This window comes from Somniosus microcephalus, chromosome 28 (genome assembly GCF_052327205.1).
Source record: "Somniosus microcephalus isolate GS21.2 chromosome 28, FLI_Smic_1.0, whole genome shotgun sequence".
Classification (NCBI taxonomy): domain Eukaryota; kingdom Metazoa; phylum Chordata; class Chondrichthyes; order Squaliformes; family Somniosidae; genus Somniosus; species Somniosus microcephalus.
The window spans coordinates 15,407,925-15,424,424 of record NC_141014.1 but is presented as its reverse complement, the minus strand read 5'-3'; the positions used below and the strand labels follow the sequence as shown (position 1 = coordinate 15,424,424).

The following is a 16,500-nucleotide window of genomic DNA, read 5'->3' as shown; positions in this document are numbered from 1 at the left end:
AATCTTAACCACCGCCCCTTGACATTCAATGGCATTACCATTGCCAAATCCCCCACCATCAATATCCTGGGGGGTCACCATTGACCAGAAACTTAACTGGACCAGCCACACACATACTGTGGCTACAAGAGCAGGTCAGAGGCTGGGTGTTCTGCATCAAGTGTTTCACCTGACTCCCCAAAGCCTTTCTACCATCTACAAGGCACAAGTAAGGAGTGTGATGGAATACTCTCCACTTGCCTGGATGAGTGCAGCTCCAACAACACTCCAGAAGCTCGACACGATCCAGGACAATGCAGCCCGCTTGATTGGCACCCCATCCACCACCTTAAACAGTCACTCCCTCCACCACCAGTGCACCGTGGCTGCAGTGTGTACCATCTACAAGATGCACTGCAGCAACTCGCCAAGGCTTCTTCGGCAGCACCTCCCAAACCCACGACCTCTACCACCTAGAAGGACAAGGGCAGCAGGCACATGGGAACACCACCACCTCCAAGTTCCCCTCCAAGTCACACACCATCCTGGCTTGGAAATATATCGGCCGTTCCTTCATTGTCGCTGGATCAAAATCCTGGAACTCCCTAACAGCACTGTGGGAGCACCTTCACACACGACTGCAGCGGTTCAAGAAGGCGGCTCACCTTCTCAAGGGCAGTTAGGGATGGGCAATAAACGCTGGCCTTGCCAGCAATGCCCACATCCCGTGAATGATTTTTTTTTTTAAAAGAGCCTGGACTAACGGTGTCTCTGATTTGCCACTCCTTCCCATTTGTAAAATGCCTGGTGTCTGCTTGGCATCTCCCAGGGACAGCATAGTTCAAATCAGGAACTCAGCAAGTAGGGGATCATAGGTGAGAGGTTACACCCTATCACTCTGATGCTGTAGGTAATCTTCCAAGATGTTACACCACACCCATTCTTTTGCATAATTTCAGTAGTTTTAGACTATCCAGTCCTGGCAGGGTGAAGCTTACCCATTATTACTGACTTCACTGCACTCTAACATACGATTAATTAACACATCAAAGAACATCACTGTAAAAATAATTGGGGTGGGAAAAGATTTGTAAAAAGAATAACTGCCAAGCTGATTAAGGTAACCATTATTGGCCATCAACAGTAAAGTAACCAAATAATTTCTCAGACTGGATATGTAAAAGTCACTTTTTTCAAAATAGTACTGGGGCAAAGTTTAAACTTCAGTAGATGAAGATTTGCTACAATGAAGACTCTTTAATTTCCACCCCACAAATGCCCAACATAAGAAATAGGAGCTGGAGTTTGGTAAATTTACTAACATTCTTTTCCTCTTCTAGGGTTAATGGTTTGCTGTTGAGTATCTGCCCCCAAATATCTACCTCTGCTTCTGTATGGTACTTGGCATCCCATTTTGGCACTTTTCCATGATAGCACAGGTGAAATTGGAAACACATCGCCCCAATTTTAACTCCCAGTGGGGCTCATGCAGGCGGTGACCGAGATGGACAAGAAACTGTCCGGCCCCCTGAGCGTGAAGCCTGGGAGATTATAACTCCCAGGCCTCGTCTGTATAGCCCACGTCAGTCTCCCACCCAAAACTTGGCGGGAAATGCTAGCTGGCTGGCGAGCGGGAGCAGGATCTTGGGTGATGGGGCCGGCAGCGGAGAACGAGGGAATGGTCCCTGGCACTCAGATTAGTGGTTAGGGGTGGGATCGTGTGGGTATCTCAATCGAGCACTCCTCCTCCTGACCCACAAGGAAACCAAAAAAGACAATTCAATTTACTTACTTTTCTGGCCCTGCTCCTGTTTGCCAAACTGACGAGGAAGCTACGACAGCTTCCCCACGCAGGCTTTGGGTTAAAATTGCAGTCCGGGCCCAACCAGCATATTTGAAGCAGGACCCAAGCTGCTTTCCATTGGGTGTCCCGCTTGCCATCAAAAGAGCAGGTTAAAATTCCAACCCGCGAGAAAGCAGCAGGATCACTGTGGATAAGTCTCCACAACCATTTTATCTGCCCAGTTTCCTACAGATGGGCAGAGTTAAAATCGGCCCTACTATATGATTCCTATAATTGTTCAGTTGGTAAAGCCACCGCTGAATGTCGAGGCCTCGGGTTTGTGCACCACTATGTACTGAGTTAGCTTATCTCATTTGAAATGGTAAGAAAGACTTGCATTTATATAACGCCTTTCATGACCGCAGGACGTCCTGAAGTACTTTTGAAGTGTAGTCACTGTTGAAATCTAGGAAACGCAACAGCCAATTTGCACACAGCAAGCTCCCACACACAGCAATGTGATAATGACCAGATAATCTGTTTTAGTGATGCTGTTTGAGCGAGAAATATTGACTAGGATACCGGTGAAAACTCCCCTGCTCCTCTTCAAAATAGTGCCATGGAATCTTTTATATCCACCTGAGAGGGCAGACAGGGCCTCGGCACAGCACCTCCAACAGCGCACTCCCTCAGTACTGCACTGAAGTGCCAGCCTAGATTTTGTGCTCAAGTCTCTGGAGTGGCATTTGAACCCACAACTTTCTGACTCAGACGAGAGTGCTACCCACTGAGCCACGGATGAAACCTGGTAGTAACATGCCCTAGCTCGCCGAGCTAGGGAGAGGAAAAATTAGTCAAGGCTTCTACCTCTGATTACTAATTAGTACGCATGTGTGGACATCATGTAAGAACGGTGTTAAGTTCAACGATCATGCATCCCACAGTTGTGAGTGAGAATCTGCATCTACCAGTCTACGGTACATTGTGTTGAAACTCCAATATGTTTACGGCTGCATGGTAAACATTAAAAATGTCTTGCCTTCTAAATTATTTAATTACATTTTAGTTAGATCTACAAAGTGGCAAAGTATTCACCATGGGGCAGAAGGACATGGAGGTTATTCACTCCTTGTTGGAGAGTCTACAGAGCAGAACCTCGTCTCAGCCAGGCACCAAGAAAATTGTGTATCCTTTGTTATCTATATGTTGGCTTGTCAAATAGAAGATTGATCGGAGTTTGGAAATGATATTACATACAAAACTGACACCTCAGCTTTACAACCGTAGTTTTTAGAATCATAGAAGTTTACGACACAGAAGGAGACCATTTGGCCCATCGTGTCTGTGCCGGCTGAAAAAGAACCATCCAGCCTAATCCCACTTTCCAGCTCTTGGTCTGTAGCCCTGTAGGTTACGGCACTTCAAGTGCATATCCAAGTACTTCTTAAATGTGATGCGGGTTTCTGCCTCTACCACCCTTTCAGGCAGTGCATTCCAGACCCCCACCACCCTCTGGGTGAAAAAAGTTCTCCTCAACTCCCCTCTAATCCTTCTACCAATTACTTTAACTCTATGCCCCCTGGTTATTGACTGGGAATATTATATTGGAATATTATATAATGGAATATTCACTTCTTAAGTCTTATCTACTCATTTGGCTGAATGAGGTAAATATTCGGGAGAAGACACAAATACAACTGAAGCTGAAAGTCACCTTTTGATTTTGGTATAGGGGATGATTTGTAAGGTTTCTGAAGCAGTTGATTGTTCCACTGTTTTAAATCTTAAGTCTGCAGCATTCTGTAGTCTCTCTCCATTTAAATAGTATTTAGCTTTTCTATTCTTCCTACCAAAGTGGATAACCTCACATTTTCCCACATTAGACTCCATCTGCCAAATTTTTGCCCACTCACTTAACCTATCTATATCCCTTTGCAGACTCTGTGTCCTCCTCACAACTTGCTTTCCCACCTATCTTTGTATCGTCAGCAAATTTGGCTACAGTACACTCGGTCGCTTCATCCAAGACATTAATATAGATTGTAAATAGTTGCGGCCCCAGCACTGATCCCTGTGGCATCCCACTAGTTACTGTTTGCCAACCTGAAAATGACACATTTATCCTGACTCTGTTCTCTGTTAGTTAGCCAATCCTCTGTCCATGTTAATATATTACCCCCAACACCGTGAGTTCTTATCTTGTGCAGTAACCTTTTATGTGGCACCTTATCGAGTGCCTTTTGGAAATCCAAATACACTACATCTACTGGTTCCCCTTGATTCACCCTGCTCGTTACATTTTCAAAGAACTCTAATAAATTTGTCAAACAAGATTTCCCTTTCATAAAACCATGTTGACTCTGATTGTATTATGATTTTCTAAATGTCCTGTGATGACTCCCTTAATAATGGATTCCAGCATTTTCCCAATGACAGATGTTAGGCTAACTGGCCTATAGTTTCCTGCTTTCTAGCTCCCTCCTTTCTTGAGTAGGGGTGTTACATTTGCGATTTTCAAATCCGCTGGGACCAGAATATAGGGAATTATGGAAGATCACAACCAATGCTTCCACTATCTCTGCAGCTACCTCTTTTAAGACCCTAGGCTGTCAGGTCATGGGGACTTGTCAGCCTTTAGTCCCATTAGTTTTCTCTAGTGATAGTGATTGTTTTAAGTTCCTCCCTCCCCTTTGCCCCTTGATTATGTACTATTATTGGGATGCTTTTAGTAGCTTCTACCGTGAAGACAGATACAAAATATTTGTTCAAAGTCTCTGCCATTTCCTTGTTTCCCATTATTAATTCCCCAGTCTCATCCTCTAAGGGACCGATGTTTACTTTAGCTACTCTCTTCCTTTTTATATACTTGTAGAAGCTCTTACTGTCTGTTTTTATATTTCTTGCTCGTTTACTCTCATAATCTGTTTTCTCCCTCTTTATAATTTTTTTAGTCATCCTTTCTTCTGGCCTACCACTAATCTTCGCAACATTGTATGCCTTTTCTTTCAATTTGTTACCATCCTTAATTTCCTTTGTTAGCCACGGATGGTTCATCCTTCTCGTAGTGCCTTTCTTACTGGAATACATCTTTGTTGAGAGTTATGAAATACCTCCTTAAATGTCTGCCACTGCTTATCTACCGTCTTACCATTTAATCTATTTTCCCAGTCCACTTTAGCCAACTCTGTCCTCATACCCTTGTAATTGCCTTTATTTACATTTAAGACACTAGTTTCAGACCCAAGTTTCTCACCCTCAAACTGAATGTGAAATTCTATCATGTTATGATCACTCTTCCCCAGAGAATCCTTTACTATGAGATCATTAATTAACCCTGTCTCATTACACATTACCAGATCTAAAATAGCCTGTTCCCCGGTCGGTTCCAAAACGTATTGTTCTAAGAAACCATCCCAAATACACTCTATGAACTCGTCCTCAAGTCTACCATTGCCAATTTGATTGTCCAATCGATATGAAGATTAAAATCGCAAAAGAATTTGTTCATCCCAGATTGGCATAAAAATAAAACAAAAAAGGTGACTCAACCGTGGCTAACAAGGGAAATTAGGGATAGCATAAGATCCAAAGAGAGGACATATAAATTGGCCAGAAAAAGCAATAATCCTGAGGATTGGGAGCAGTTTAGGATTCAACAGAGGAGGACAAAGGGATTCATTAAGAAAGGGAAAATAGAATATGAGAGTAAACTTGCAGGGAACATAAAAACTGACTGTAAAAGCTTTTTATAGATATGTGAAGAGAAAAGGATTGGTGAAGTCAAGCGTAGGTCCCTTGCAGTCAGAATCAGGGGAATTTATAATGGGGAACAAAGAAATGGCAGACCAACTAAATACATATTTTGGTTCTGTCTTCACAAAGGAGGACACAAATAATCTCCCAGAGATGCCGGGGAACATAGGGTCTGATGAAAGGGTGGAACGGAAAGAAATCAGTATTTGTAGGGAAATGGTGTTAGGAAAATTGATGGGACTGAAGGTCGATAAATCCCCAGGGCCTGATAATCTACATCCCAGGGTACTTAAGGAAGTGGCCCTAGAAATAGTAGATGCATTGCTGGTCATCTTCCAGAACTCGATAGACTCTGGAACAGTACCCATGGATTGGAGGGTAGCTAATGTTACCCCACTATTCAAAAAAGGTGGTAGAGCAAAAGCGGGGAATTATAGACCGGTAAGCCTGACATCGGTAGTGGGGAAAATGCTAGAGTCCATTATAAAAGATGTAATAACAGATCACTTGGAAAGCAGTGACAGGATCGGACAAAGTCAACATGGATTTACAAAAGGTAAATCATGCTTGACTAATCTACTGGAATTTTTTGAGGATGTAACTGGTAAAATAGATAAGGGAGAACCAGTGGATGTGGTGTATTTGGACTTTCAGAAGGCTTTCGATAAGGTCCCACATAAGAGATTAGCGTGCAAAATTAAGGCACATGGGATTGGGGGTAAGGTATTGACTTGGATAGAGAACTGGTTGGCGGACAGAAAGCAAAGAGTTGGAATAAACGGGTCGTTTCCCGAGTGGCAGGCAGTGACTAGTGGGGTACCGCAAGGATCGGTCCTAGGACCCCAGCTGTTAACAATATATATTAATGACCTGGACGAGGGAATTGGATGTAATATCTCCAAATTTGCAGACAACACAAAGCTGGGTGGGAGGGTATGTTGTGAGGAGGATGTCGTGAAACTCCAGTACGATTTGGACAGGTTGGTTGATTGGGCAGAAACATGGCAAATGCACTATAATGTGGATAAATGTGAGGTTATCCACTTTGGTGGCAAAAACAGGAAGGCAGATTATTATTTGAATGGCAATAGATTGGGAGAAGGGGAAGTGCAGAGAGACCTGGGTGTTCTTGTGCACCAGTCGCTGAAGGTAAGCATGCAGGTGCAGCAGGCAGTTAAGAAGGCAAATGGTATGTTGGCCTTCATAGCAAGAGGGTTCGAGTACAGGAACAAGGATGTCTTGCTACAGTTGTACAGGGCCTTGGTGAGACCACACCTTGAGTATTGTGTGCAGTTTTGGTCGCCTTACCTGAGGAAGGACGTTCTTGCCATGGAAGGAGTGCAGCGAAGATTCACCAGGCTGATACCTGGGATGGCAGGAATGACGTATGAGGAGAGATTGTGTTGATTGGGCTTATACTCACTGGAGTTTAGAAGATTGAGAGGGGATCTCATCGAAACCTATAAAATTCTAACAGGACTAGACAGACTAGCTGCAGGAAGGATGTTTCTGATGGCGGGGGAGTCCAGAACCAGGGGTCATAGTCTAAGGATAAGGGGTAAGCCATTTAGGACTGAAATGAGGAATTTCTTCACCCAGAGAGTGGTGAACCTGTGGAATTCTCTGCCACAGAGGGCGGTGGAGGCCAGTTCATTAAATATATTCAAGAAAGAGTTGGATATATTTCTTAAGGCTAAAGGGATCAAGGGATATGGGGAGAAGGCAGGGACAGGGTACTGAATTTGGATGATCAGCCATGATCTCATTGAATGGCAGAGCAGGCTCGAGGGGCCGAATGGCCTACTCCTGCTCCTATCTTCTATGTTTCTATGATTATTGCAGTACCTTTCTTACAAGCCCCCATTATTTCTTGATTTATACTTTGTCCTACAGTGTAGCTACTGTTAGGGGGCCTATAGACTACTGCCACCAGTGACTTCTTTCCCTTTGTATTTCTTATCTCTAGCCAAACTGATTCTACATCTTGATCTTCTGAGCCAAGATCATTTCTCACCACTGTACTGATCTCATCCTTTATTAACAGAGCTACCCCACCTCCTTTTCCATTCTGCCTATCCTTCCGAAATGTCAAATACTCCTGAATATTCAGTTCCCAGCCTTGGTAACCTTGCAACCATGTCTCTGTAATGGCTATCAAAATCATACCCATTTATTTCTATTCGTGCCGTCAATTCATCTACATTGTAACTAATACTACGTGCATTCAGATAAAGAGCCTTCAATTTTGTCTTTTTAACATTTTTCCCTACTCTGGCCCTATTTGTTGGTACACTCTTATGTTTGCACGCTCTGTCCCTTCCTGTCACACTCTGGTTATCATTACCCCTATCGCTACCCTGCATTATTGCCTTGTCCTTTTTAACTTTCTAAATTTCACCTCACCTGACCCCTCCCCCCCCCCCCCCACTATTTAGTTTAAAGCCCTATCTATAGCCCTAATTATTCGATTCGCCAGGACACTGGTCCTAGCATGGTTTAAGTGAAGCCCGTCCCAACGGAACAGCTCCCTCTTTCCCCAGTACTGGGCCAGTGCCCCATGAATCGAAACCCATTTCTCCCACACCAATCTTTAAGCCACGCATTCAACTCTCTGATCTTATTGAACCTATGGCAATTTGCTCGTGGCTCAGGTAGTAATGCAGAGATTATTACCTTTGTGGTTCTGCTTTTTAATTTAGCCCCTAGCTGCTCATACTCCCTCAGCAGAACCTCTTTCTTAGTCTTCCCTATGTGGACCACGATAACTGGATCCCCCCCTTCCCATTCCAAGTTCCTCTCCAGCCCGGAGGAGATGTCCTTAACCCTGGCAGGCAACACAACCTTCGGGACTCACGCTCTCGGCTGCAGAGAACAGTATCTATCCCTCTTAACTATAATGTCCTCTACCACTACTACATTCCTTTTTACTCCCCCAACTTGAATGGCCCCTGTACCACGGTGCTGTGGTCAGTTTGCTCATCCTCCCTGCAGTCCCTGCTCTCGTCCACACAGGCTGCAAGAACCTCGTACCTGTTGGACAAGTGCAAGGGCTGAGGCTCCTCCAATGCTACCTTCTGGATCCCTATACCTACCTCACTCCTAGTCGCACCTTTGAAGTATTTAACCTAAGGGGTTTGACTGCCTCCTGGATCAAAGTGTCCAGGTAACTCTGAAGCTTTTGCGTTCACTGGACTAGGCAAACAGCACCTTTTGTTAATCTCTCATTCAAAAGAAGGCATTTCCAAAAATACAGTACTCAATCAATACTGCACTGAACTGTCCGCATAGATTATGTGCTCGAGTTCTGATATGGAGCTTGACTTGGAAGCAAGTGTGCTACCAACTGAGCCATGCTGACACTTGGGACAAGATTGGGGTCAGCTGGCCAAATACTTTGCCATCACTCTTTAGGCTCACATGAAAGAATGGCCTCTTAGGTGAGATGCTAAAGAGAGCTGATGCCTAAGGAACCACAGCACGGTATGAATCAGTATCATTAAGAGGAGGGGATGAAATGGGTGAAAAAGGACAACCTTGTCAACAAGCTCTGTATCACTGGTTTGGACTGACGTTTGTTTCATCCGTCAGTTGAGCATTTTCTTTAACCAAGCATCATAGATTTCTTGGCAGACTAGCAGTCTGTCTGTCTGATGTCTCCAGCTGTAACAAGAAATGGGGAAACTAAATCTGGACTTCATTTCATTTTCGCTCTTAAGCAATTTAGACCAGTTTCAAAACAAGGGGGTAGAAATTCGTCTCGAGTGGTGGCGCAAAACGGCTGCCCGTTATACGCAGCACCTGATGAACTGAATATCATGTGCTGCGTATAATGGGTGGCCGGTCCAATACCACCCGTTTTGCGCCACCGTCCGAGACAATTTCTAGGCCGAGGTGTTTATACATCAGCGCCTCCCTCTAAAAACATTTGGCTCAGAATTGGAGCAAGTAAATGCTACTTGAATAAAATTAGACAAATAGCATGTTAATAAGAAGGGAAAATTCTGTTACTTGTAGTTATTGTTTTTTATTGTGCCTGTTTCTGATTGCTACGAAGAATGTCTCACTGGGCAAGGTACTGAGTTGAAGGCTAGGTGCTTCTTCACTTAATGCATGGATGATTTTAGGGCTTTCAGACGCCTTCTCATGCTCAGTAATAATGTTTTCTTTTGTCACTTTGTGTGCTTTATAAAGCCAGTCTTGCAGGGCTCCTTTGCTAGTTCATTGAGTAAATGCACAGTATGGTGTGGTACAGAGACACCCAGATGAGAGCGATCTTGGGTTTGATCCCTGGTCTGTGCTGATCTCAGTGGTGGGAATGCTACAACTTCCCTCAGGAATCCTGAACAACGTGTGACATAACAACTGAGGAACAAGGAGAGAAGATAATTACTAGAAAAAAACTAGAAATGCATGTTTTGATCATTTGGATCATTTCAAAAATAAAATAGTTAAAAGGAATTAAGATTCTTTTTTCTTTGTTCAAATACCTTTGTTTAAATAGTAAGTGACAGTAAAAGCTGATGGTTCAGTAGAGCTTGTTTTCCTTACAGTGTGGGGAGCTAACTTAACATGGAACACGATTAGCCCAGGGTGCTTCAGCTATTGTGTCATTACAAAGCAGATAGATTTGCTCTGATAGTGCAAGGTTTCATTGCTTGTGGGCACATTTAAAGCTTTCCTGTCTGTTTGATATTATTTATGACTATCTTGGAGATGTATGTGTTAAAAATGAAAAATGGTATGGCTTTAAGCTGTATTTCTGTTACTGCTTTATAAGAACTTTCATTTTTTTGCATATATGCAGTCTGAGATTTTGTAAAGGCTGTTCTAAATTTTTTTTTTTAAATAGGCTTCTGAAGAAATTCCCAGCTGGGTGATTTAACTGTTTGGCAGGATTTCTTTTTAATTGCATGGAACACTTGGTTTCAAATTCATGTTAATTTAGTTTCTTCTTACTGGCAGGATTGGTAACTCTTTATCATGAATCCTTAATTGGAATTTACTTGCTAGAGCAGTTTTCACAGAATCACAGAAACCCCACAGTGCAGATAGAGGCCATTTCGGCCCATCGAGCCTGCACCGACACTTATCCCACCCGATCCCCGTAACCCCTACACCAACACATATCCCACCCTATCCCCGTAACCCCACGTATTTAATCCCCCTAACTCTAAGGGTCAATTTTTTTTTATCATAGCCAATCAACCTAACCCGCACATCTTTGGACTGTGGGAGGAAACCGGAGCACCCGAAGGAAACCCACGCAAACACGGGGAGAATGTGCAAACTCCACACAGACAGTCACCCGAGGCCGGATTCGAACCCGGGTCCCTGGCGCTGTGAGGCAACAGTGCTAACCACTATGCCACCGTTTTACCCACTAACCTTTTATCAAGGTCCACAATTACAACTAATGCCTTGCTTAACGGTGTCTCTGAGGAATGCTGCATTACACTGGCGTGGAGCAATAGGATGTGGGTCTGTGCGTAGATTCTCCACAAAGTGGACTGCTTTTAATCGTGCCAAACACCAATAACATCTACTTCCATATATTGGCCCTAAAATTTCACGACCTGAGCTGTGCTGCCAATGGCCTGAACCAGCTCATTTCCATATCCATTGGAGCAGTCATTGGTATTAATCCTGTGTAAAATGGGAATAAGTGCAGTCTTTAAAATGCCAGTTCTGGCTGAAGATTGCAGCAGCAGTTAAGGAGCAAAATGCTTGGCCCATTGAGTTGACTGTCGACCATTATGGCTGTTTTGGGGTCGTTTTACAAGAATGTCTAACTCAGAGGGAGGCAAATAAGGCAGGAGGGCATGGCACAGAGCAGAGAAGATGGTGCCACTGGCTCTGACCTGCAAACCCTATTGGATGAACAAGAACACAGGAGAGACACAGAGCTGGGTGTCTCTGGCAGGAAACCAGCTAAAAAGATAACTTGTGCCAACTCAACCCAGGACTATAGATCAGTGTCACAAAAAGTCCAGTGAACTTACCAGGGCAGGCAAGGTAACACATTGGCTATTGTTGTTGGGTACAAGCACATTCTTTACTGTCTAAACAGCTGTACAACTAACTCTTCACAATGCACTTCGGTTAAGGGGGAGGCAGTAACTCAGTACCTTACTGTATGGTTCCACATCACTCCTAATAGTTATAACTTGCATGAACAGCCCTAAAACCCCTTTCTCCACTTTAACATGGTGATATCATCATATCTCTTATTTAAATTGTCCCATTCCATTTGGTCGTCAACTGCTAGCCTTTGCCTAATTTACTCAATCTTGTTGCGGGAGAAAATGGTACACAATGCTTATGACAGGGAGGGCACTGGATGGGGCCTCCCCAGCCTGAAGTACCTCACAACCTACAAGTTCATGGAAGTGGGCTAGAAATTCGTGGCCTTAGCACCACTCTGTAGAGCCATTAAATGGCACTAAAACACCAGACGCTGCTCTTTCACCAGCTTGGGGTGGGTCCCACATCAGCTGCCGTTTTGGTCCCTACCTTTGCGCTGCCGGTAACTGGCAACACCATCCTGAACAAAATGACGGCGATGTGACATCAATGAGCGTGCAATGCAGACTTAACATCACAAATGCGAACTTCGACCTTAGCGCTGGGTCCTAATCTGGTGTGCATGCAGGCTGACTGTGGCGATGTCAGCACCTCTTAAAGGGACACATACATCTGTCAGAAAAGTTTGGATTTTAGCTTTTGGACTGGGTTTTCTTGATTTTATTGAAGTAGTGGCTTGCTGCAATAGATGTTGAAAGTTTTTTTTAAGTGTGTAGGGAGTGCTGCTGGATGCTTGCAAGGGCTTGGATGGTAAATTAAGTCCTTTGAGAAGACAGAAAATGCTGCAAATGCTCAGCAGGTCAGGCAACATCCACGGAGAGAAAAACAGTTCATGTCTCCGGGCGAGATGCTGCCTGATCAGCTGAGTATTTCCAGCATTTTATGCTGGCATTTCACAATTACAGCATCTGCTCACAGAGGGAAGAGCAAGAGACAGAAGAGGAGGAAGCAGATGGAAGGATGCATCCCAGACAGTCCCTTTGGGGCCAGGGTATCTGGGATGAAATCATCCCATCTGCGATCCCAGTGACCACAGCCTCAATTCCCCTTTCAGTATTAGTCCCACACCTTACCTTTCATCTGTTACTGATCATCACAACATCCTTTTGGCCACGATGCTGAAATAAAAGCCACCGCAAAGCAAACTTTCCAATATACATCTATCCATCCAATGTGGCATCAAGAAATCAACTCAACACCCTTGGCATTCTCTTAGAGACTGTCTTGTGTGCGCCTCTGCCTATGTCACACAGTGCTACCCCAGTGGCTGCAGCATAGCTGGTGGAAGGCTGCTGACTTTCAGTGGCCTTACTGGTTGACCGAGAGCTGGTGGCTGGGAGTGTCAAATCAATCTTCTTATTCTTCACTCTCCTCTCATTTTAGTCACTGGCTGGGCAGGCTGCATTTCTTGGGTGTGTGAAATGAGGAAGACAAGGGTGGAGCTGTGATGGGAGGGCGGGAAAGCATGAGGTGCATGCCATAAGGAGGATAACATGCGAATACTAGCATCTTTATCCTTTCAGCCCCGCTGCTGGCCAAGGGCTTAGCCATGCCCCAGCCAAGAATGGCCTGCACCGTTTCCTCCAAGGGGGTTGAGGTGAGGCTAGGAATGGGAGATGTACCTCGTGATTGGTGCAGATTATTGGTAGGTGAGTGATTGGGAGTCATGCATTGAGCAATGTGCGAGGCTAACGGTGCAGTTGGTAGGAGATGGCTTTTGAAGATGTATTCACTGACCTTGACCAGTGGTCTGAGGTCATGAAGCTTCTTTGGGCACTGGAGCCAGGTGGTGGGGTGACACTGCTGGCTGTGAAGGCCTTGGTAATGTACTCCCTTTCTGGAGGGCCTCCTGACCCCTGTGGATAGAGGGCCTGTCTTGCAGTGTTGACCCCCTCCACAAAGCTGGAGTGTTGCATGCAAGACCCTGAATGCCCCTTACCTGGCTTGCTGAGCCATTTGTGTTAGTGCTGAGGCAGTTTTCCCATTTTTGAGGTTAGGAATGAAATTCAGCTTTAAGAGCTGAAAATTCACATTTGGGACTTTTTACTTTTTTTTTAAAAAGGCAGAAAGGGTTGATAACAGCATTGTTTCACTGGATTTTAATTTGTATTACTTCAGAGTGCATGGTCCCTTTAATTCACAGGCCTTTTCATTGCCCACAATTCCTTGCAAGCTCCACAGCCTCGCTTCCAGAGGCTGTGCAAAGCTCGAACGTCACACCTGCACAGGAACTTCAGGCTGGATGTCTCCAGCAATGCCACCAGGACGATGTTGCATGGAATATAAGCGCTGTGCCAACAATCTCCAGCCCCCCAGACAAATTTTGCCCCATTAGAATTGTGGCCATTAACTCCAGTCGCCGGTGACACCAGCAACTTTACTGGCTAACACAAATTTCTCCCCTACTGTTTTCTTACTGTGGGAGATGGCAAGGTTGGGGGCATTAGTGACACCAACACAGTTGCTGTGACATTCCCTATAAAGAACCAGAGTTACAAGCTCCCACCCCTTTCTCTGTCCCATTAATTCCAAGTGGTTAATGCTCACCAATGTTTAGCTTGTAAACTAGGCTAATGAAGTAGACAAGGATGATTAAGGAGATGACAGGACTCTAGCCCATTGATGAGTTCCTGCGAAGACCTGCTTGGTGCTCCTCAACCCCAACCCCCTTGAACTTGCCCTCAGTGTCACCTGTTTCTTCAGCACTAGGTCACATACTTACTGCTGGGGATATTAGTTAATATTGGTGTTTGGTTTCTCAAGGCCTTGAGTGTAATAGATGGCACCCACCCACGTTGCTTTGCAAGTTCCTACAGCTATCAATTAAACTTCCTTCACAAGGAAGTTGTGTCTGTTCTTCCTCCTTGTCATCATCATCTGTCTCCTGTGCCCCTTATTGTCGTGGTGGATCTGCAGGAAAGGAGGACACAAGCTAAGAATGGGAGACGGATGGTGGTAGAAACTTGCGGCTGAGTGATTCTTTACAGGGTGCTCTGCTGGCTGCATAGGTGGTCAGCCACTATGCCCCTAATCTCACCATTTCCCATGGCAAGAGTACAGTGCCTGCACACAGCTCCATGGCCTGCTCCTCATAGGGCAGGAGGTTTTTCAGATTGGAGATACCTCCTAAAGTGCTCTGTCTCAATTGTGCACCATTTCTCCTGCAACAAGATTGAGTGAATTAGATGAATGCTCACAATTGAGGTGTGTGTGCCAAGTGGCATGGGAAAGCTGAAGTAAGAGATGAGATACCACCCAGTTAATGTGGAGGATGGAGTTTTAAAGTTGGGTTTACAAGAATTAAAATTGGGTTTACAAGAATTTGCTGTTGAGTAAGCTAGGTACCCATACTTAATCAGAGTGAAGGGTTAGTTATACAGCTCTTAATTTTTGAAAATGATGAGCGTGCTACTGCTCAAGGAAGAGTGCCCTGGTCAGATCTTCAATTTTTGCAGCACTGATCTGCAGTCCTGGGGTGAGAGAGTTGGCACTCAGTGTCACCTCCCTCTACATGCCACAATAGATATTTTTTGAAGGATTCCTCCCAGGGATGTCTAGCAGTCTGTCTCTCCTGTGCTCTATTTGAGCAAGGAGGGTTTGCAGGTCCAACTCTTTAAAGCTGTGGGCTCTTTTATGACTGTGTCATGTCCTTGTCCCTACTCAGGCAGCAACTCCTGTGGTACACATCCTTAAAAAGTAGCACAAAAACACTTGTGAGTCATCCAGTCAAGCTACTTGACAGTGAACTGAGTGAGCCATGCCCTTTGTTATTTACCGCCTGCTGCAATCTTCAGCCAGAAAGAGCTTTATAAAAGCTAAACCGCCAACCACCTCGAGCAAATTATTACTGTTTTACACAGGATTGACACCAATGTCCTCTCCAATGAATATAGAACTGAGCTGACCTATACAATTAAGGTGCAAACAGCTCTTCACACTATCAGCAGGTGCAACTCATGTCTATGGTGCAGATGAGGCATAACTGACTTGGGCCAAAATATCTAACATGCTGACTTCCTACACATCAGGATCCTTCCAGTCAAATGCAAGGGATCTCGGCAACATTTCACAGTCAGCAATCCACTGATGCACGGTTTTCTAGAGTGTTCCAGTTCATTTCCTTTCCCTTGGTCCCAGCTACTCAACGGAAGAGGATATTGGGATTTTTCAGGGTTGCAGGGCTACCTAAGGCCCAAAGGGCTGTGAAAAATGCCCATTTGCCCGTAAGACCACCAACGGGATATTGTGGCATATATTAACAGGAAGGGGGTGAAATTGGTCTTGGGCAGAAGCGCAAATGGACAACAGTGAATCGGCAACCTGTATTACACCCCACCCAATAGTCTTGAAGTCTGGAAAATATGTGGACCAACTAGAGGATTCCATGACAGCCTCTTGTTGAGTGAATTCTGGGACAATTATTTAGCAGGTACTCGCCATATTACAAGAATTCAACTTCATCATCAAGGATGGGAAGACTCATCTGGAGCTAAAGCAGGGCATGGCATTTGTACTTGGCTTGTTTCAAATAGCCTGGGAAACGTCTTCCTGCCCCACACTAGATTAAGTATCCCATTGACTGAATTACCCTCTTTGTGATGGTTCATGAATTTCAGTAAAATGCTACATACAAGTTCATGTATTGATAATGGCAACCACAACCAGTTTTGTCATACCGACTGTTCACCATCTCCTGATCCATTAATGCTCTTCTCACAGGGCACCACTTCCATAGTCACTGGAGTTAGAGTTAGTTTCTGCATGGTGAGTGATCTCAGTGGCACTGTTTCTGCAGGGAGTCTGGATAAAGCCACCACCTCCTGAACTGATTCTAGTACAGTACTAAGTTTTCAGATAACCTAGCATTGAACAATACCTGCTTCATCTCATTACACTATTGGAGA

General features: G+C 44.6%; 2 protein-coding genes across 2 annotated transcripts in view; both read left to right on the top strand.

Annotated features, from left to right (window-relative positions):
* Positions 1 to 10,043, top strand: part of mei1 (meiotic double-stranded break formation protein 1) — a 247,894-nt gene extending 237,851 nt beyond the window's left edge. The window contains exons 31-32 of the mRNA XM_085969507.1: positions 2,829 to 2,947; positions 9,134 to 10,043. Of these exons, the coding sequence (XP_085825633.1) occupies positions 2,829 to 2,947; positions 9,134 to 9,200 (186 nt within the window). The 3' untranslated portion in view covers positions 9,201 to 10,043. The remainder of the gene's footprint in view (positions 1 to 2,828; positions 2,948 to 9,133) is intronic.
* Positions 1 to 16,500, top strand: part of LOC147098990 (galanin receptor 2b-like) — a 59,400-nt gene that overhangs the window by 8,853 nt on the left and 34,047 nt on the right. The window lies entirely within an intron of this gene.